The 22,442-nt window shown below is 40.1% G+C and overlaps 1 protein-coding gene across 6 annotated transcripts in view; it reads right to left on the reverse strand.

The window, feature by feature from the left end:
* The window catches only part of APP (amyloid beta precursor protein), a 286,389-nt gene that overhangs the window by 51,856 nt on the left and 212,091 nt on the right, over positions 1 to 22,442 (reverse strand). For all 6 annotated transcript variants that reach the window (XM_020892410.2, XM_020892408.2, XM_020892409.2 and 3 more), the window contains 2 exons: positions 12,275 to 12,403; positions 11,323 to 11,422 (listed from right to left, as the gene is read on the reverse strand). In XM_020892410.2, the coding sequence (XP_020748069.1) occupies positions 11,323 to 11,422; positions 12,275 to 12,403 (229 nt within the window). The remainder of the gene's footprint in view (positions 1 to 11,322; positions 11,423 to 12,274; positions 12,404 to 22,442) is intronic.

Raw genomic sequence — 22,442 nt, forward strand, 5'->3', positions numbered from 1 at the left:
CACACACCAGAGAAGGGCATGAAAACAGACAAAACACACCAATGCGTCCGTGTGTCACAGTCATCATGATTTAAGGAAAAGTTCACATAGAAATTTCCTTGCATCTCAGGCAGGTTTGGAATAAAGGGTATCAGTGTGCTAAATCAATTTGCCTGCTGCTTCTAAAGCTTAACCCTCCTGCATGGGAACACGAGGAATCATCTCATAATGGATATCTCTTTAAGTAGTGGCAGTGTTTTAAAACTTCATCTAAAAAAATTACAATAGGGCCTTAAAAACAGAAGGAAATGAAAAGAAATCAGATTCTTTACTCATGTAGGTTATTACAGAACATTGAGAATCTGAAAAAGAATGAATATATGTATAATTGAATCATGCTGCTAAACACCTGAAACTAACATAACATTGTAAACCAACTCTGCTCCAATGAAAAAAAAGCAAAGAAAAACATTTATAATAAGAACACTCCCTGAATTGACCTACAGATTCAAGGTGATCCCTATTAAAATTTTGACTATCTTTTTTTTTTTTTTTTGTAGAAATAAGGAGAAAAGGCTCTGAAATTCATATGGAAAAGCAAGGGACCCCAAATAGTCAAAGCAATCTTGAAAAAGAACAAAGGATGACCCACAGTGCATGACTTCAAAACTTATTACAGAGCGACAGTGATCAAAATAGTGTGGTCCATGATAAATGCTCACTATTATAACAATAATAAGAATGCACATATAGAGCAAAGGAACAACTGAGAGTCAAGAAATAAACTCATACATCTCTGGCCAGCTGGGTTTTGACAAGACTTCCAAGACCATTTAAAACAGAAAGAACATTTTTTCAACAAATGGTGCTGGGACACTGGATATCCATATGTCAAAGAATGAAGTTTGATCCTTACCTCACACCACATATAAAAATGAACTCAAAATGAATCAAAGATCTAACTACAAGGGTTAAACTGTAAAACTGTTGGAAAGAAACATAGATATATATTTGACCTTGGATTGAACAATGGTTCTTAGCTATAATACTAAAGCATAAGCAACAGAAACAACAAATTGATAAACTGGACTTCATCAAAGTTTTATAATTTTGTGTGTTCAAAGAATACCAAAAGAGTGAAAAAAACCTACAAAATGGGAGAAAATAGTTTCAAATTATATATTTAACGAGAGGTTAGTCTCCCGAATAAAGAACTTCTACAATTCAATAATAAAAAAGGCAAAAAGCCCAATTAATAAAACAAAAGATTTTAATAGACACCACTTAGTTATTTCAACTGAAAACATAATCCAGAGAACCACTGCAATGGCATAAAATAAACAATGTATTTTCTATATAAGTCATCTAATGACTGTTAGGGTCCACTTGGATTGCAAGAAACAAGATCAGTATATCACACTAAATTATACATATTAATGTCTGTAATCTCTCTGCCAGATGGGAGACATTATATTTGTTTTAAATTAAACTTTTTGACATTCATTCTTCCTAGAAAGTGTATTTAAAAAAAAAAAATATTGGGACCTAATGAAACTTAAAAGCTTTTGCACAACAAAGGAAACTATAAGCAGGGTGAAAAGACAGCCCTCAGATTGAGAGAAAATAATAGCAAATGAAGCAACAGACAAAGGATTAATCTCAAAAATATACAAGCAACTCCTGCAGCTCAATTCCAGAAAAAAAAATGACCCAATCAAAAAATGGGCCAAAGAACTAAACAGACATTTCCCCAAAGAAGACATACACATGGCTAACAAACACATGAAAAGATGCTCAACATCACTCATTATCAGAGAAATGCAAATCAAAATCACAATGAGGTACCATTACACGCCAGTCAGGATGGCTGCTATCCAAAAGTCTACAAGCAATAAATGCTGGAGAGGGTGTGGAGAAAAGGGAACCCTCTTACACTGTTGGTGGGAATGCAATTTAGTACAGCCACTATGGAAAACAGTGTGGAGATTCCTTAAAAAGCTGGAAATAGAACTGCCATATGACCCAGCAATACCACTTCTGGGCATACACACCGAGGAAACCAGATCTGAAAGAGACACGTGCACCCCAATGTTCATCGCAGCACTGTTTATAATAGCCAGGTCATGGAAGCAACCCAGATGCCCATCAGCAGACGAATGGATGAGGAAGCTGTGGTACATATACACCATGGAATATTACTCAGCCATTAAAAAGAATTCATTTGAATCAGTTCTAATGAGATGGATGAAACTGGAGCCCATTATACAGAGCGAAGTAAGCCAGAAAGATAAAGACCATTACAGTATACTAACACATATATATGGAATTTAGAAAGATGGTAACGATAACCCTATATGCAAAACAGAAAAAGAGACTCAGATGTATAGAACAGACTTGTGGACTCTGTGGGAGAAGGCGAGGGTGGGATGTTTCAAGAGAACAGCATCGAAACATGTATATTATCTAGGGTGAAACAGATCACCAGCCCAGGTTGGATGCATGAGACAAGTGCTCGGGCCTGGTGCACTGGGAAGACCCAGAGGGATCAGATGGAGAGGGAGGTGGGAGGGGGGACAGGGATGGTGAATACATGTAAATCCATGGCTAATTCATTTCAATGTATGACAAAAACCACTGCAATGTTATAAAGTAATTAGCCTCCAACTAATAAAAATAAATGGAAAAAAAAATTGAGTTTTCTTTTAAAATTATGGATCAGAAATACAGAAAAGAATATATTTGTTTGTCAGCAGGGAATATTATAAAAATTACCCAGGGAAACTGGTGCTCTTTCCCTGAATAATTTCCATGTCAATAATTTATATATGTCAAGGTATACATGTCAACTTACACACACATTGTATTTATAGATTCAATAATTAAACTGCTAAGAAAAAGACAGTTTACATGACATATTCAAAAAAGATATAGAGAACTAAATGTCTACAAAGTGCCAAACTAGCCACTATGAGTGAGTTAAATGCTTATGGGTTGTAACCTCCCAAGACAGTTTTCAAATCGGCTGGATCTGAGGCAGGAACCCAGTAGTATGGACAGGTCTATATTTTGCTGTTTAGAGACGTTTCAATATGGCGGTCCAAGCACCAGAGAACTGGGGAGCTACCATCATGGTATACATTCTCATCTTGAAGATTAATATGCTTCTATGCAGGTCACTTGACAACACATTTTCATTGTCTCATGAGTGGTTCTGTTATGGAAGAGTAACTGTTTTGCTATGAGGAGGCATACACAATTACAGGTAGGCAAATAAACACCAGTCAAAACTGTAATTCAGGTAATAATACTGGAGAAAATATGAATAAGGAGCTCTGAGACTACTGTAAAACTAAGGGAAGAACATGTCTTTGGCAATTTATGAGACAAATAAATGTCCTTATATCCAGTACTTTGGCCACCTGATGCAAAGAGCCAACTCACCGGAAAAGGCCCTGAAGCTGGGAAAGATTGAAGGCAAAAGGAGAAGAGGATGAGATGGTTAGGTAGCATCACTGACTCAATGGACTTGAGTTTGAGCAAACTCGGGAGATAGTGGAAGACAGAGGAGCCTGGCGTGATACAGCCCATGGGGTTGTGAAGAGTTGGATACAACTTAGCGACTGAACAAGAGCAACAACAGAATATCCAATAGTTAAATCATTTCTAAAAAAAATCTACATATACATAAAAGTCATTTCTCATGAAAAATGAATAAGAGCAGCGTAAGTTACTAGTTGTTTCACTTTATTTCTTGTTGTTCAGTCGTTAAGTTGTCTGCCTTTGTTAATTTTATTTACTTTTATGATTTTTTTTCTCCCTGAAGGCCTTCCTTGACTAACAGTTATATACAAGAATACTTAAAATTCTCAGCAGTAATGAACGTTCCTTTTCGTTGGTCTGGCAAGTGCTATAAATATTCTAAGTTAAACCTCGCTTACTTTGGATTCATTAAATCCCCAAATCAATAGGTTTATTAGGAACAGAGAATGGAGACACTGTCCTTGAAATAAACATGCTGTATTTTCCCCAAAGAGCTGAAGTTTATCAAAGGGCCACAGTCAAATTGTAATAAAAAATTATAAGCATTCCTTCATTAACTGAGTTTCTTGATTTCCTTCCACAGAGTTCAATCCTACCCCATTCACCATGAATTTGTTCAGTCAGAGATGGAACTTCCAACATCTGCTTTATAACAATTCATGCTTTTCCTAATTTTGAATGCTAAAAGAAAAAAAAAAAACAGGATATAAAACAATTGGGCCTTCCTTCCACCTTCCCTCTTCCTGACTTCCTCATAAATTGGTCATTACAACGTTTTGTGAAGCACCCATCTCTTGAGAGCTGCAATGATTTTAGCCTTGAGGAAGCTACAAAATGAAGCACCTTGATAAGTAACCTCAGTGCTAACAGCAGAATAGAATTCTTTTTAGCATAGATTCAAGGAAGATTACCAAGGGTAGAAAAACCCAATCATTCTGACACAGCAAATTGACAAAGTAACAACTGAGCTGAACCATAGTAGAGATGAAGGAATTCTGCCTTTGTGAGGAGTTGAAAGATGATTAAAATATGGACATTGAAAAGAGGCGTATTTTCCTTACATTAATGATTCTATCATTTGCTGAATAAAAAAATAAAGTCCTAAACAGTTATTTTAAATGAATAGGGTTTTCCCCTCCTCTACAAACAATACCTTAAGCCTTTCTTTACAGAAAACTTCATAACTTCTATGCAAATATCTTACTTTTAAAAAGGAAAATATTAAATAATAAATGACATGGCTTGGAACTTGCACATAATAATAACTCAAACTGAACTGAAAAATTATTATAAGGTAATAAATGGTAAGTTTTTATATGACTAATAATAGAGTAGTTATGATAATTCATTCTTATTGGTGGAGCAAAGCAAATAAACAGATTCAGACCCTGGTTGATGGGACAGTCAAACCAGACAACATATTTAATAGATCAAGTGTCAAAATATATGAATTGGGCAGAAAACCAAATAGCAGAAGGTCATGGAAATGACAAAGGATAATACTGTAAAATGTTATTCATTACAGTGCTGAGAACTCTGCTTGATTCTTTATTTTGATAGCTGTGCCAACTGCACCCACTTTGCTGGCTTGATCAGCTTTAGAGAATGCTGTGGCTGAGGAAGGAGGTCTGTTTTATGCAGCACTAGCTATGCTAGGTGCTAAGGAAGGAGTTCAGGGTGGGTCTTCAGGGTTACAGAGGAGGCCGCCTCACCCACCTAAGTTAAGGAGCATCTGCCTTGTAGCCTGCGGATTTGCTTCAGCCTAAGCTATGGGCTTCTCCAGTGGCTCAGCAGTAAAGAATCTGCCGGCAATGCAGGAGGCACAGGTGATGCAGGTTTGATCTCTGGGTTGGGGAAATCTGGAGGAGCAAATGGCTACCCACTCCAGTACCCCGGGAAAATCCCATGGGCAGAGGAGCCTGGTGGGCTACATTCCATGGGGTCACAAAGGGCTGGACACGACTGAGACTGGGCATGCACACACAAGCTATGAAGACTGACACCCACAGGGCACCAGGTCCTCTGCTGGGTCCCAAGGATATGAACATGCCTGAGATATGTCCAGAAAGAGCTCGCAGGACGAGGGGGATGGTGAACATGTCCACAAACAATTAACACAAAACAGAGTATGGGACTCGAGGTGGATACCTGGTGCTCTAGACACTGATGATCTAGAAGAGAATTCTACTGAATTGAGGGTAGAAAAGTGGGTAGCAGAGACAGAATAAATCTCAGACTCATGCAGACCTTGGCTCCAACGCCACTTTCCCCACTTTAACCATCAGTTAAGGGCAAGTTCGTGACCTCTCTCTTAAGGTTCAGTTTCTTCAATCCTAAGTTGGGGGTGCAGACACTGAATTCACCAGTGCCGTCACTGGCACATGAGGTACTTCCGTGTGAATTACAAGAAAGCTCCACTTCATGTGGAAAGTGAAAGTGTTAGTCACGTGACCTCAGGGACTGTCCATGGAGTTCTCCAGGCAAGAACACTGGAGTGGGTTGCCATTCCCTCCTCCTCCAGGGGATCTTCCTGACTCAGGGAGGGAACCTGGGTCTCCTGCATTGCAGGCGGATTCTTTACCATCTGACACAGCAAAATGCCAGAGGGCTTGACTCCATTAGTGGGATACTAATGAATGAAGGTCAGTCACACTCTATCCCTAAACCACCTGCCACATCTACATGTGATGACCCTGAACCTCAGCAAGGGTGAACTTTCATAAAGAACTCGGCCAGCAACATCATCTGTAAGACATAGTCAGCAGTTTGCTATACACCTGTCACTCAAACACCAGCTCTTCCACCTGGCTTCCTATGCAAATCAGTCAAGGGTTTATGGGAGTGTGGACATTTCAGCTGAGCACTGAAGGATGCCACTTTTCAAGCAAGGAAGAACCTTGCGCAGGCTGTCTTTTCATTTTAGCAGGAACTCAGTTCTGAAGACGAAGAGTCTGGGTAGGAGGGAGCCATGGTAAGACAAGAGGCAGGATGACCCGCTGAGAGTCCAGTGAAACTCATGTGAGAGGATGAGGATCTCAGCTAACAATGTGGGTTTACAGAGAAGGGAGTCCTCATGAATACAGGAGGTAGAGTACATAGGACACTTCAGACTGATGAGCAATCATGGGTGGAGGAAAGGAACGCACCATGGATATGGCTGAGAGCCCATAACGGAGACCGTAAAATGAGTGAATTTCAAGAGGGACCCAATGATTTCTTCAAACACATAGTTTGGAGTTTGAGAAATGGGTGAAATATAGGCATAGATATAATAACAATATCTGAAATACGATTTCATAAAGGAAATCAACCCTAAATATTCATTGGAGGCACTGATGCTGAAAATGAAATTCCAATACTTTGGCCACCTGATGCAAAGAGCTGACTCACTGGAAAAAACTGTGATGCTAGGAAAGATTGAAGGCAAAAGGAGGAGAGGGCGGCAGAGGATGAGATGGTTGGATGGCATCACCGACTCAACAGACACGCTCTGAGAAAACTCCAAGTGGTAATGAATCTGCCTGCCATTGTGGGAGACATGGGTTTGATCCCTGGGTCAGGAAGATCCCCTGGAGGAGGAAATGGCAGCTCACTCCAGTATTCTTGCATTGGAGAATGCCATGGACAGAGGATTATGGCTGCCTATAGTCCACAGGATTGCAAAGAGTCGGACATGACCCAGTGACTGAACAATATCAAAGATCACTGATCACAGATCACCATCACAAATATAATGAGAAAGGTTGAAATATCACAATAATGACCAAAATGTGACACAGAGACATGGAGTGAGAAAATGCAAGTTGGAAAATTGTGTTGATAGATTCACTTGAGACAAGGTTGGCACAAACCTTCAAACTGTAAAGAATGCAGTATCTGCGAAGCACAATAAAACGAGGTCTGCCTGTGTTCAGTCTGGAATGTTTCACTGGGACTCAGCAGACAGGCTGTTGTTAGGCTTACGAATATAGGATTTATAGGAGTTAACAGCAGTAGCATAAACAAATGCGGTTCTCAGGAAAGCGCAGTGGTTGAAGATGAGCAGAGCTGGAACTAGCTGGCATGGTGAATTCTAGGCTCTAGCCAGTCTCACTTTACAGACTTTTTGATGCCACAAATTTGATGCCAGTTCTCACTTTTGCCCTTTTCTCTCTGGGGTGGCTAGCTTCTTCCTCAATTTCATCCGTGCTAGAGAATTCTACCCTCATGGGAGCATAAATTACCCAGAGCAGGTAAACCTATGTCACTAAAGATACTGGCAGTATCTCAGGGCTGTTGAAAACCCTTCATTTCCAGAGCAACTATTAACCCACAAAACTACTGTATTTCTCTCCAGATGTTTTACTGTATTAAACATATCCTAACTGCCTGCCTTTATAAGCACAAACTTCTACATAAAAAGCAAGTAGTTTCTTTTGGATCTTCTCCTTCGACCAATGGCTCTGAATTTTAGTATCCTTATTTACACTGAACTGACTCCAGATCTAAAATTTGATTATAGAGAAAACGCAGATGCATGTCCATCAGACTAAACGATGAAGCTTTTAAGCAGAAACAATTAAATGTACAAGATATAAACTGGAAGAAATCTGTGAAGATCCCATCTAGAAAGTAAGTGACAAATCAACACCTTCTATTATGGAAAATTTCAGGCATATACAAAACTAAAGAGACTACTACAAAGAGCTCCCACTCAGCCTAAACAATTAACACCCATGGCCCATTTTTCTTCATCCATTTGTTGGGGCTGTTGAGTCGCTAAGTTTGCCTCTCTGTGAACCCACGGACTGCAGCCCGCCACGGTCCTCGGTCCGTGGAATTTCCCAGGCAGGAATACTAGAGTGGGATGCCATTTCCTCCTTCAGGGGATCATCCTGACCCAGGGATTGAATCCGCATCTCTTCAGTCTCCTGAATTGGCAGGGTTTTTTTTTTTTACTCCTGTGCCGCCTGGGAGGCCCTGTTTTATCCATACTCCTACTTTAGAAGGAAGCTGTTTCAAAATGTTCCTTCAAATGAAGAATGCTTCTATGAGACAGCTCAGCTCAACCCAGAAAAGTCATCCTCCCCAGGGAACGCTCTTTTTTGGCTTTGGTACTAGAACCTCAAATGGACCTGTTGTCCATTAAACACAGACCTGTTTAATGGAGTTCATTAACGCAAGCCATTTAAAAATAGAGGCAAGAAAAATTTTGAAAATGATTAGGTTTTAGGATTCGGTGTTCACTGTACTTAGAATGGCAAAACTTTTTTTGTGCTAAGTTAAGGGGTGACTTAAGTAACAGCTTGAGATATAATTCACATACCAAAAATTTTACTGTTTTAAATGTATAATATTTATGTGTATTAGTGTATTCACAGAGTTGTGCAGCCATTATTACTGTCTAATTAAAAAAAAATTTCATTATCTGACTCTTGGGAGTCCCTTGGACTGCAAGGAGATCAAACCAGTCAATCCTAAGGAAACCAACCCGGAATATTCATTAGAAAGATTGATGGTAAAGCCGAAGCTCCAATACTGTGACTCACTGGAGAAGAACCTGATGCTGGGAAAGGCTGAGGACAGGAGAAGGGGACGACAGAGGATGAGACGGTTGGATGGCATCACCGATTCGATGGACATGAGTTTGAGCAAACTCAGGGAGCTAGCGAAGGACAGGGAAGCTTGGTGTGCTGCAGTTCATAGGGTCAAAAAGAGTTGGACACGACTTAGCGACTGAACAATATATTCATTAACTGTACTCTCATTACCCCACCTTCCAAGCCCTTGCCAGACACCAATATGATTTCTGTCTATAAATTTGCCAATTCTGTACATTTTATATAAATGGAATTATACAACATATGATCATTTGTGACTAGCTTCTTTCACTTAGCGTAACTATTTTTAAAATGATATGCTCTTAATCCAACCTAATTGCTTTTTTTAGTTTTAAGGAAAATAATTCCTTGATTCTAGCTCTCTGAATATTCTCTCTGTCACTGAGATGTGAAGTTTAGTGTGTGGCCTGATTCTTGGGCATTTTGCAACACTCAAGACAGCTGAATTGCCATCTGTTCTGGGGAACTGTGTCTCATTAGTGGTCACTGCTTTCAGTAGTTTGCTCGATAAAAACATCTGATAATTTAATTAGAAAGAGTCAACCAATTACTGAGTGAGAGTGAAATATTCTGGTCCTGTGCAAAGGCTTATTCTTCCATAGTCATATTACTGGCAACAGCTCTAAGTCACTTATGAAAATAAGCTTGTTAAGATGGCTAGAAAGCAAAAATACATTCACCTAGAAGATGGGTACTTCGGTTCATTAAGAATGTGATGATTTCTTTGATTTTGTCCCTTCTACAACTTACTAGAGGACTTTCTTATAGTTACTTAATAAACAGTATTTTAACGCTTCCTTATAAATATATCTAACAAGGATAATCAGTTCTTAAAGAAATGATTCTGTACATTAACATACAACACTGAACAGACCATTACCACTTGATTAAGGGCCAAATACCTGATCGTAACACAAACTACACTTACGAGGCATTGCCAAGTTAGAAAAAAAAGAGTAGAATAGCACTGGCATGAGATGGAAAAATTGAGCTGTGTTTTGGGCACTTCAAAGCAGGAATTCCTGTCACCTGTACACCATCTACAGCATATCCTGGGTGGCCTGATTTCAGATAACCTGCATCAATTTCAAACCTAATTAAGCATCTATTTCCAACCCAATTAACAAAGGGCAGGACTCATTACGAAGAGAGATACACCACATATTGCTTATTTACAAACAGTTCATGCACCAAGGCACCCAGATTTACATCTGTTTTATGCTGAAACACGCACTGGGGCAGCTGCATCTAAGTACTTCTGTGAGATAAAGTTAAATACAGGCATTTTGGGGGTTTGTGGAGAATTACATTATGTGATACATTACTCCCTTTCCAAGAAAAATAGAAAAGGGAAAACTTACTCATATAAAATATTAAAGATATCATTAGGGTCATAGGAGACAGTGGGCACACAAGATCAGTTTCCTGGTTTTGCAAATGTATGGCATTATGTAAGATGTTACTATGAGGAAGTTGACCCTGGACTTCTCTGTATTACTTTTCTAACTTCTTATGAGTGTGCGATTATTTAAATAAAAGTTTAATGATAGATAGTGGGCACACAGTTAATTCAGTTTAAACAACAATCTGATTCAGAGAACACTCGTGACTATGTGGGGGGGGGGCGGGGCGGGGCGGGCAACAAAGAAAGATGCATTACTGAATACAACAATCATCTCAAATTCAAAAGTCACAGTTCTTGGTTTTTCCAGGTTCCCTAGAGTATACGTGGCATAGGCAAGTTCCTAAAACTGTAGATTTGAGTCCCTTCATCTGAAAAACTGGTCTATCATGCCACTCCAAAAGTATGAAAATAAAGAATTAAGAGATGAAGAAAGGGTTGTTCCTATTAAACTGTAAAGTACCAAAGCAATATAAGGTGATACTTACAAAACTGACTAAATTAGACAACTGTTGACAAGTACAATTCAGTAACAAGTGGCTCATTATCACACAAAGAGACCAAAAGGCAAGTTACATTTCCCCCACTTTTGTAAGCATGAAGTTAAGATCTGATGCAATTGTTGAAATGAGAGCTACTTATATTCCCCAAGGGTTTCACCGTCAAAGGGAATCTGCTCTTTTTCCTTCCACCTGTTAAAACACTGGTGATTTCTGAGGCAGACTAACTCAGTTCCCTGATTTTCTCCTGCACGAGGAAAATATGTTTGTATGTGCAGCATCAAAAGAACAGCTCACTCACCAACTTCATCCTGAATTTCCTCGGCCACGGCAGGAACGTTGTAGAGCAGGGACAGAGACTGGTTCATGCGTTCATAAATTACTCGGAGGTGTGTCATAACCTGTAGCAAAGCAGGTAAACAGTGCCAGGTGAGCCATCTCTGGAGTAAGGAACAGTTAGTTTCCCTACCAAGCACCGCAGACAGATACAAACTTCCCAAATAAAACTGACAAATGCTGCTGGAACTTTGAACTTGAAAGGGCACCTTTATTTTTCTTGTTCTCTTTAGTTCTCCATCTTTTGAGTTGCTTTAAACTTCCCATTATATTAAATGTTTATAACCATAACATATACAGCCAGTTGAAAAGACCACTTCTGCCCAACTATGATTCTTAATATTGAGGTTCCTAAATAACCTCTGATATCCTAAATATATGTCTTTCAAATTTTCCAACAGATGGGATTACATGGATATCTCATGATAGATACTTGAAAAACTCTTCTGTTTAAGGAAATTAAAAAATTTAGATTTCCGCAGGTAGATTCCAGTTGTCAAGCTTTGCAAATGGCAGAGTATGAAACGTATCACTACCAAGCTACATTTAGTCTCATATTATTTCCAAGCTCCATTATGGAAATGGAGCTTGGGACTGTCCTCTCTAATTAGCTGGACCATATTTGGTTTATACAACTTATGTTTTTGTTGTTTTAGATATCAGAGTTTGAAATGGTTCCTTAAGAATAAATAGCAGTAGACACTCAAGATTTTTATAGTCTTTGTTATTTTTATAACTCAGAAAGTGCCAAATCACATGCTGCCCTAGGACAGGCCGTTAGCATTTCCCAGGTATTAAAGGACTCTTGCTCTAGACGTCCAACACCCACAGCTACTCTGGGAACACCTATAGATTCAATTCAAAGAGCAAGGACACTGAATTGTCCAAGTGGCGTGACTACCACACTCTGTGCTTACCTGGGATCGGATCTGAGCAGCTTTCTTTGGATCCACCATGCGAACGTGTTCAAAATGCTTTAGGGTGTGCTGTCTGTCTTTCTGTTCGGCACGGACATACTTCTTTAGCATGTTGAATACGTGACGAGGCTATAGGGGGCAAAAATGAAAAAAAAAAAGAAATGTTCAGATTTGTCCAAAATATTGCTTTTTCTAAATGCCTTGGGGTCAGAGAGTCCACAAATTCATCCCCTGATATGAAAGCACTGTGAGTCATTTTTCTTTTTTTGCAATTTTCCTTTTATTCCACTCCCCTCTTCCTAGGTAATTGATTCCTTATTCAATTGGCCACTTTCCCTATAAGAGCATTTCCCATTTGACACATACGATGATGGCTGTCCTTGTTAGCAATTCCTTTTAAAACAGCGCCTTCTGTTATGGAAGGAGAGTTGATTTGTAAAAACCTCTGGCCATGCTCGGTCTCTGTTGCTGCCCAGGCTTTTCTCTGGTTGCAGAGAGCAGGAACTACTCTCGAGGGGCAGTGTGCAGGCTTCTTATGCCGGCGGCTTCTCTTGTGGTCAAGTCCAAGCTTTGGGGTGTGGGGGCTCCAGCGGCAGTTGTGGCTCCTGAGCTTGAGAGCACAGGCTCTTTATCTGTGGCCCTCGGGCTTAGTTGCTCTGAGGCATGTGGGATCTTCAGGGATCAGGGGTCAAACCCGTGTCCCTTGCATTGGTAGATGGATTCTTAACCCCTGAGCCATCAGAGAAGCCCAGAGAGTTGATTCTGGATCTGTCAGATTTAACTTAGGTCCTTCCCATTTTCCCACCCAAATATACAGGGGAACTTGCGACTACATTTCTATTTGTACAGTCTTAATGGTTGTCTCATATCCAACTCTCACATCCATACATGACTACTGGAAATTTAAAAAAAATAAATAAATAAATAAAAGAAAGCTGAGCGCCGAAGAATTGATGCTTCTGAACTGTGGTGTTGGAGAAGACTCTTGAGAGTCCCTTGGACTGCAAGGAGATCCAACCAGTCCATCCTAAAGGAGATCAGTCCTGGGTGTTCATTGGAAGGACTGATGCTGAAGCTGAAACTCCAATACTGTGGCTGTGAGGCTGCCAGGGCTAACACTATGACAGGCGGTCAGGACCTAAGTTTCGGTTTCTCCTGAAATGGTAAGATTCCCTACCCCCATCAGGCCGCCTGGAGCCAGCCAATCAACAGGCGCCCAAAAGGGAACAAAGGGAACATATCGAGGGAAAGCTGAAAAGCCCGCGAAGGCCTAAGTTTGAACAAAAGCCTGCGAAAGTTTGGACCAATAAAATTGCTTTGCAAATATGTAACCAATCCGCTTAAGCCAGCTACCAACTGCTTATGCTCATCCTATAAATTGGTGTAACAGCTGGGGCTCGGGGCTCTCTGACCCCCCACCACTGCGTTGCATGTGGCAGGAGCCCTGACTTGAGTCAGTAATAAACTTCCCTTTTTGCGAGTTGCATTGTCTTGGAAGCCTTCTCTCTTCCTGCTTGGGGATTCAGACATTGGGCACAACAGTGGCCAGCTGATGCGAAGAACTGACTCATTTGAAAAGACTCTGATGTTGGGAAAGATTGAAGGTGGGAGGAGAAGGGGATGACAGAGGATGAGATGGTTGGGTGGCACCATCCACTCGATGGACATGAGTTTGAGTAAACTCTGGGAGTTGATGATGGACAGCTGGAGGCCTGGAGTGCTGCACTCCATGGGGTCGCAAAGAGTTGGACACGACTGAGCGACTGAACTGAACAGTTGTCTCAGCAGTTATTGCTGCACAAATAGTCTTACCATCAGTAACATGTAATAATCAAAATGAGAAAGATAACATACAATCACCACTAATTTGTAGGCCAAGGAATAGCTGATAAATTCTAAGAGACATCATACTTTCCTAGGAGAAAGGCCAATGTGTTATTTTACTCTGGAGTTTAATTAAAATCTTTCCATGCGATCAGATTCTAATTCTTTCAGCAACAATTAAGTTTCTTCTTAAGTGCTTCTATTTTTTTCTAATTGGTCCCATTCCATTTTTATTCCAGTCTTACTTGAAAGCTTTCATCCTAATTTTTTTTTTAAAAGGACAAGGTCTACTTTCTCTGTCTTTAACAATTCTACTGCTACATACATTATACTATGTGAGTTTTAAAAAACAATTTCCAAAGACACATGCTTCCTCTTCATTAAAACAAACAAAAATTATCAGTGTTAAGTTCATGTCAGAAATAAAATTTTGGCCATTTGGGTCTATCTAGTTATTATTAACCTGTGGTGCCTTGAAAATCAGTTGGAAGGTACAGAATTTATTTGCAGAGATGGTGTATGTGAGTTTCCCAATACTTTATGGAATGTGCCTCCCTGTCTCCCGTTGCTTAACTTTGGGGCCACTTCTCTGACATCCCAGGCAAAAGTGGTAGGTATCCTCTCCCTACGCTCCCAGGAAATGCTTTGCAAACCCTCATTATTGCATTTAATACAGCCTATTAAATCACATGGGCTACGCTGGTGGCTCAGACAGTAAAGAATCTGCCTGCAATGCAGGAGACCCGGTTCGATCCCTAGGTCGGGCAGAAACCCCTGGAGAAGGAAATGGCTACCCACTCCAGGATTCCTGCCTGGGGAATTCCAAGAACAGAGGAATGTTATGTGTTTCTGACTGCCCTCTTCAACTGTGAGCTTCTCAAAGGCCAGGTTTGGTCTTTCTGTATCAAGAATCACACACGATACAGAGTGCTTGACTCAGAGGCTGCTCTGAATTGGCTTCCATGCCTTCCCTGATAGCTCAGTTGGCAAATAATCTGCTTGTAAGGCAGGAAACACCGATTCGATTCCTGGGTTGGGAAGATCCGCTGGAGAAGGGATAGACTACCCACTCTAGTATCCTTGGATGTCCCCTGTGGCTCAGCTGGTAAAGAATCCGCCTTCAATGCAGGAGGCCTGGGTTTGATCCCTGGGTTGGGAAGATCCCCTGGAGAAGAGAAAGGCTAAAAGGCTACCCACTCCAGTATTCTGGTCTGGAGAATTCCAAGGACTGTATAGTCCATGGGATTGCAAAGAGTCAGACATGACTGAGTGACTTCACTTTCATGCCTTCCACAGGCCACACTCCTACACTAAAGAAAACAAATAAATAAACACAACAAAAAGAAAGTAAACCTGGACTCATCTGCCTTCTTTCTTCCTTTTATCCTGGAAGCAATGTGCTTCTCCATAATCTCCAAAAAAGGCAGACATCACAGCTTGAAACATAGTGTTTGGCAGCCCATCATTACAATTCTCACTGCTACTGTGAAATCTGGTTTACCCTACAAATTAGAGAATGATCTTTTAAATCTTTTTAAAAGGAGAAAAGCAGTAAAAGAAATAACAGTTGACAAACTCCACTGATAATATACATGTACAAGGCGATAGGTTTATACAAAGTGAAAGTTGTTTGGTCATGTCTGACTCTTTGTGACTTCATGGACCTTAGCCCGCCAGGCTCCTCTGTCCATGGGATTCTCCAGGCAAGAATACTGGAGTGAGTAGCCATACCCTTCTCCAGGGGATCTTCCTGACCCAGGGATTGAACCTAGGTCTCCTGTATTACAGGTGGATTCTTTACCATCTGAGCCACCAGGGAAGCCCAGGCTTTTATACAAACTCATTTGGAAAAGGCAATTTTGGGGTCAGAAACCAAAAGCTGAGTACTGTTGAATGTGATGGATATTTTATATGCAGGATTGAGCAAACAGGATATTGCATGCCCTTCACACTTGCTCCTTTATTTAGCACCAAGGCCTAAGAAACTCCTTTAGTTCTATCACAATCATACTTCCAAGGCTGGAGACAGACAGGATTGCAAATAATTACAGCCATCCAAGATATGCCCCAGCCTCTTACTGGTGCAACTGCTTGGCTGAATATGCATTCTCAGTTTCTCAGTTTCATTTTTTAATTCTTGAAAAGGCTTTGTTGTTTTGAAGAAAATAGAACTTTCTTTCTTTAAGAGCTCACATAAGATAGAAATGCTTCAAGTGACCATAAGGATTGTTTTTCATCATAACCCTTTTTTCCTTTATTTTTTGGTTGTCAGTCACCTATAAATGTTTCTACAAGGCATGCAGTTCTCAGGACTGTCACCCCCAAGCATGGGCACCAGGATGTCATGGCTCCAAACTGGCCTTGATGCTTGAAGCTAAATTCTAATAACAGACATTTGAGTCTCTCCCCCGACCCCCTGGTTTTTTCCACTGTCACCACAAACAGCATAGACTCCCACTTGTGGTTATTTATACATCAATTTAAAAATAAACATGTCTCAAACTACCTAAGCCTCTGTTTCCTCATCTGTGCCACTGAGATAACGATCTTCCACAGGCATCCACAGGGATGAAAAATGTTGTTTGTTACTGAAACTAACACCACACTGTAAACCAACAACTGTTGGTGATTGAGTCACTCAGTCGTGTCCAACTCTTCCTGTGACTCCCCTGGACTGTAGGACGCCAGGTTCCTCTATCTATGGAATTTCCCAGGCAAGAATACTGGAGTGGGTTGCCATTCCCTTCTCCAGGGGATCTTCCTGATTCAGGGATTGAACCTGTGTGTCTTGCATTGGCAGGGGGATTCTTTACCACTGAGCCACCAGGAAAGTCCCCAATCAGCAATACTCTGATATAGTATAAAAATTACATTAAAGAATCATTTTAATGGTGAAAAGAAGAACTGATGCACAAGTACCAACATGATAATAATTTATATTTGGGTTACGGGAATATAACCTATATTTTTAAAACATTTTCATACTATTCTTTGTAGTGTATACATTTTTAATATCTTAAAATTAAAATTAAAAATAAATAAAAGTATATACCTTCTCTGAAGATAATCGGGGTATGTGAAAGAGCACGAAGAAACTTAAAACCACCCATTATTCTATCATCAGGAGACAAAACTGTATCAATACTGCAAATATATTTACATACTATTTTTATACAATTATTTCATAAAAGGGGGGCCTTGTTGAACAGTCAAAAAAAAAATGCTGTGTGCTAGTTACTTAGCATAACGCTACATCCACAGTAGCTATTCAGCACACATTTTTTTCTACCGTCCTTGCCTCCCCTTATTTCTCTTGTCTAAGCAATGGCAGTTCAACATTTACTGGCTGCTTAGATGAATAAGACAGTGTTTCAAGGACCTCATGCACAGTAATTCACAATCTTCCTATCAACCGTATGACAGAGGTACGGCCGGTCAACCCATTTCATTGATGAAACTAACAAGGCATGAAGGAGGTAAAAGGCTATGAAGCTGGTTACATTTAGTCACAGAACTAGTCAGGACTAGAGCCAAGAACAGGTAGGCCAACTCTGGTTCCACAGCCCAGTCTCCTGATCACTGCATGATCCTGACCAAGGAAACTCTAAAATGGACCATGCAAAGGACCATTCCACAAAATAACCTACAGAGCTGAAAGCTGAAAGAGGCTGCCGAATAGTTAGAAATGAAGAGTCTGCTCTAGGTGTCCTCGCCTGGATTTCCAGTTCTTATAAGCGCAGATAATATTCTTTTGGGACACACTAATATCTGCCCTTTTAATTGTGTTGAAAATCATCCAGATTTATTCAATTTCAGAAATGCCGTCCTTGGTTTTTGGCATTCTGCTGTGCTTTAGCTAATGCCTCAGATGTAGGGAGGAGAAATAGCAAGATAGAAAGGCCCTCTGTCAATCTGTTTAGTATTACTGGAAAAAGATTAAAGGCATTAATGAGAAGTTAGGCTTTTGTGACATTCACAGATTCTAATTCTAAATCCATCCTTATCTTCCATTAAAATGGATAATTAAATGGTGAATCTGTTCACACGTTTAAAATTGCTTATCTCATTTGATACCGCCATTTCTTTATATGCTTCAGAAATACATTCAGAAATATACTCCTAACCTCCCCTCACCCCAAATCCCTAGAGCTTGAGAATGAAACAGTAGCACACTCGGCTCCCATGACAGTCCAGGCCTCTCTCTGCACGGGAACAAAGGTCCTGGGAGGATGATGAGCCTTCAAATCACAGAGCATGCCATGACCTCATCACTGTTTATGCGAGCTGAGACACACATCGTGTGGGAGTCTATACAAACGCCAGCCTTTCCCTCCCACTACCAGCACCTCAGGACAGGAGAATTCAGAATGATTTTCAGAAAGACACTCTGAGGTCCCTCACTAAATGAATTACAAGATTCTGTTTGGAAACATATTTCTAAAGACCATGTTTAGAAATGAAAAATATAAAAGTCAGGTTAGTCGTTACGTTGGAGTAGGCAGATGAATCATCCTAAATAAAATGGCAGTTATGTTGACACTTCAGAAACAAATGCTCTTTTAGGTAAGAAAGAAAAATAACATTCCTCTGTACCTTTATATTTTCATTTGCTTTAGTTAAAAAAAAGAAAAGAAAAAGAATTCTGCTTCTGATATATGATTCATGCATGTTTCATTTAAATACAAGAGTAACAGTCTTTAAAACTTTTAGGCAGAATAGTAGTATAACAGGAACCTGCCATTGTTTAGGGATTTTCATTTCATCATCTTAGGACAAAGGTGAATAATTTAAAATTTTAATTAAAAGTGCAGAAACATTCACACAGAAATGATAGGAAAAATACCTGATATCTCTATAGAAATATATTCTATTAAAGTAACTATTTCTATTGTCATAATCCTTACCTTTAAGACAGGATTATTCAGATGTTTAGAAAAACTAGCTTAATAATTCAGTGGCTCATCATAAGGATATTAACAGTAAGCAGAGATTAAGAAGCATGTTTTTAACCTCTATGCATATAATTTCATTCATTCTCTTTACATCTTCTATAATAATATTTTTTTCCTGCAAATTTCCCTCATTTTACAATGCAGATGTTCTAAGTATTAATACAGCAATCCGGTTATATTGCCATTGAATGGCTAATCTTATTATTAAAATTTATAGCAAAGAACAGAGATAATAAAAGGAAAAGATCGGCCCCAGGGGGACTAATTATATCCAATCCTTTTTATTGTCACTATTGTTTCTGCAAGAGTGTTTAGTCCATAATTACCAAGTATCTATTTGCATCAGACGTGGCCCTTTTCAATATGCATTAAATTCACTTCACAATCACACTGAATTAACAACAAATCATTTCAAAAAGAAATTTCTTAGGATTAAGAGTGTGTGTGTATGCTCAGTCACTTCAGGCGTATCTGACTCTTTGCAGCCCTATGGACTGTAGCCTGCCATGCTCCTCTGTCCATGGAAGGCTGTAGTCTATGAGGCTCCAAACAGTTGGACATGACTGAAGGATTAAGAGTAGGCCTTACTAAAATGGATTATACTTAATCTGAAAATAGAAGATCTACATTTTGGAACATTAACCATCTCCCTCTCTTGGAACGACAGAGTAACACATCGCTAGCTCTTGGCTCAGTTCCTGGCACAATTTGGTTGTCAAAAAATGCTAATTAAATTAATGAACAACCCAGAGCTAAATATAACTGCATAAGTAGTTTCAGCGGCAAAATATATACCTCACAGTATCTCTCAACCAAGAAGAGATGCATTCCAAACTTTCATGGCACATATCACCCCATCTTCCCTGTGTATGGGGGCCCTTCAGGGAGCTGTTTTCAGCAGGGGAGTTCTTCCCAGAAAATATTTCATAGACTATAGCATGTTCAAATTCGTGTCAACAAGATTCATTTCCTTGATTTCAAAAGATGTTATTGGTTGTCTTCTTGTGGTGTGGGTTTTGATATCAGGCTGATGTATGGAATTTTGTAAGAAATTTCACAGCCTTTCCCCCTACAATCGTTGTTGTTTAATCGCTTAGTCGTGTCTGACTTTTTTTGTGACCCCATGGACTGCAGCCTGCCAGGTTCCTCTGTCCAAGGGATTTCCCAGGCAAGAATACTGGAGTGGTTTGCCATTTCTTTCTCCAGGGGATCTTCCCGACACAGGAGGGTGACTTCTTTACCACTAAGCCACCTGGGAAGCTCTTTCCTGTAACAGGCAATTTAAAAAAATTAATATATCCACTTCTCACATGTATTGACTTTTTCACTTGATTCTTTTATGCAATTTTATAAATTTGGTATCCATGGATTTTGAATCAATCATACACACTCAACTCAATGCCAATCACGTCAGAGTGGGTAGCTTTCGATTCCGCAATTCATATGGTATGTACATTAAAACATGACCATTCAGCCCCACTGTGCCTCTTCGTAGCATTATGTCTGATATAGAAATCTGGCCTCTTATCATAACAGACACTTGTGCCTGAAACCATCTCCTGATGGGAGGGAATGATCTGTCAAGGGACTTTAAAGCCCCAAGCATAATCCTGCCACAAAGAAGGAAGTAAATAAGTCACTTTATGGGGAAGCACCCTAACCTTCCAGGTCACAAGGGACTTATTCAGAAAATCCTTTCCTTGAGCATTAAACTGCACCCTAGTGGTTTTTAAGACTGTGACTGGGGAAGTTAATCACCTATCAAGAAAAAGCAGTTCTCTCCTGTTTTCACAAGGAGGTTCAGGGCCATTATTTTCACAGTTCTACATCTTGGACTTTGGGCTATCTTGAGCATATAATTGTAAAATGTATAAAACCTCTGTGTGCAGATTTAACAAACACCCTTAAGAGAGTTAAACCTCTTTCGGCTTGCAGTGGTCTTGGTTGAGTTTATTTTGCCATGGTAGACCTCCCTCAGCATTTTACATGCATTCTCACTGTTGCATGAAAAACCAGAAGAACAAAAGAACACTTGGGGAGTTTCCACTAGAACCTTTGGATCACAGCTGTGTTCATCTTTAAAGCTAGGTCTGTCTGTCTTTGCTCGCGCTCAGTCATGGCCAGCTCTTTGCAACCCCACGGACTGTAGCCCGCCAGGCTCCTCTGTCCATGGGATTCTCCAGACAAGAATACTGGAGAGCGTTGCCATGCCCTCCTCCAGGGGGATCTTCCTGAATCAGGAATTGAATCTGTGTCTCCTGTATTGCAGGCAGATTCTTCACCTGCTGTGCTTTCAGCTGAGCTAAATTTTTAAGTCCACTGTAAAATTCATGCCTATTCCTTTTTTCAGAAGAGCACATAAATGCTTTTTTGCAGTTTAACATGGTATAAAAAGGTGAATGACAATTCTATGTCAGGTTGAACATAGAAGTCTTGTACAAGCAACAGGAGAAATGGGATAAATTCTCGTGATGGGCTCCATTCAGTGTTTCCTGCAGCTTTGGTAATATGGAGGCATTAGGCCCACTCCCTCCCACTATACCCAGATTACTGTTTGGCTTCCCATGTAGTAAGAGAGCACCGCAGTACTGGGGCAAGGCCATCCCCCGTCCCTTCCCTCCTTCACAGGAAGGCAGATGATTTCCTAGTAGGGACAAGGCACCAGAGCCTCTGTCTATTCTATCCTAACAATCTTTCTCTTCTTGGGGAGCAAGAAGAGAATCTTTCTACTTCAGGGTCTCATCTCAACCTGAGATTAATCCCTTTGTTCTTCTAATTATAGCTAACAAAAAGCCAGAACAACGTTAATTGCAAAAACAGTAGAATAATTAACTCCAATCTGCAAACGGAAGAGAAGGTCTTCCTAATTAAGCCACTTGTTCCCAGCTATAAGACGGCCAACTTGGAAATTAAAGACAGGTGTTTATACTCTAAAGTATAGAAAATGAAGGAGGTTTTAATCCTGTCATTCACAAATAAGGGGCGTTTGGACAATTTGTCAAATCTGGTAGGTTTCATGATTTTTTTTCTGGGATATTTTGCTAGTTTTCAGAAATAACTTATTTTGGTTACTGTGACATAAGAAGAAATACATGTTGGTCCCCGCCCCCAGTTCCTGACACAGAGCTCCTAATGCCCTTGTAAAATCTGGTGACCAGAGCATCTTTTAATATTTGGTCTTAGTCTTTGGTTCTAGACACAAGACCTTATTAGACTCTTGGAGGGTGCTTCAAGTGCTGTCGAGGTGATTCTTGGAGGATGCTTCATGTGCTAATGAGGTGACTCTTGGAGGATGGGAACTGGATGCTGGAGGAACCCACCCTGTGATTAGAGGGGTCATAGCTTTCAGCCACACTATCTGACCTCCAGGGAGGGCTGCAGATCGAGTTTAA

Source organism: Odocoileus virginianus, chromosome 25 (genome assembly GCF_023699985.2).
Source record: "Odocoileus virginianus isolate 20LAN1187 ecotype Illinois chromosome 25, Ovbor_1.2, whole genome shotgun sequence".
In the NCBI taxonomy this organism is placed as follows: domain Eukaryota; kingdom Metazoa; phylum Chordata; class Mammalia; order Artiodactyla; family Cervidae; genus Odocoileus; species Odocoileus virginianus.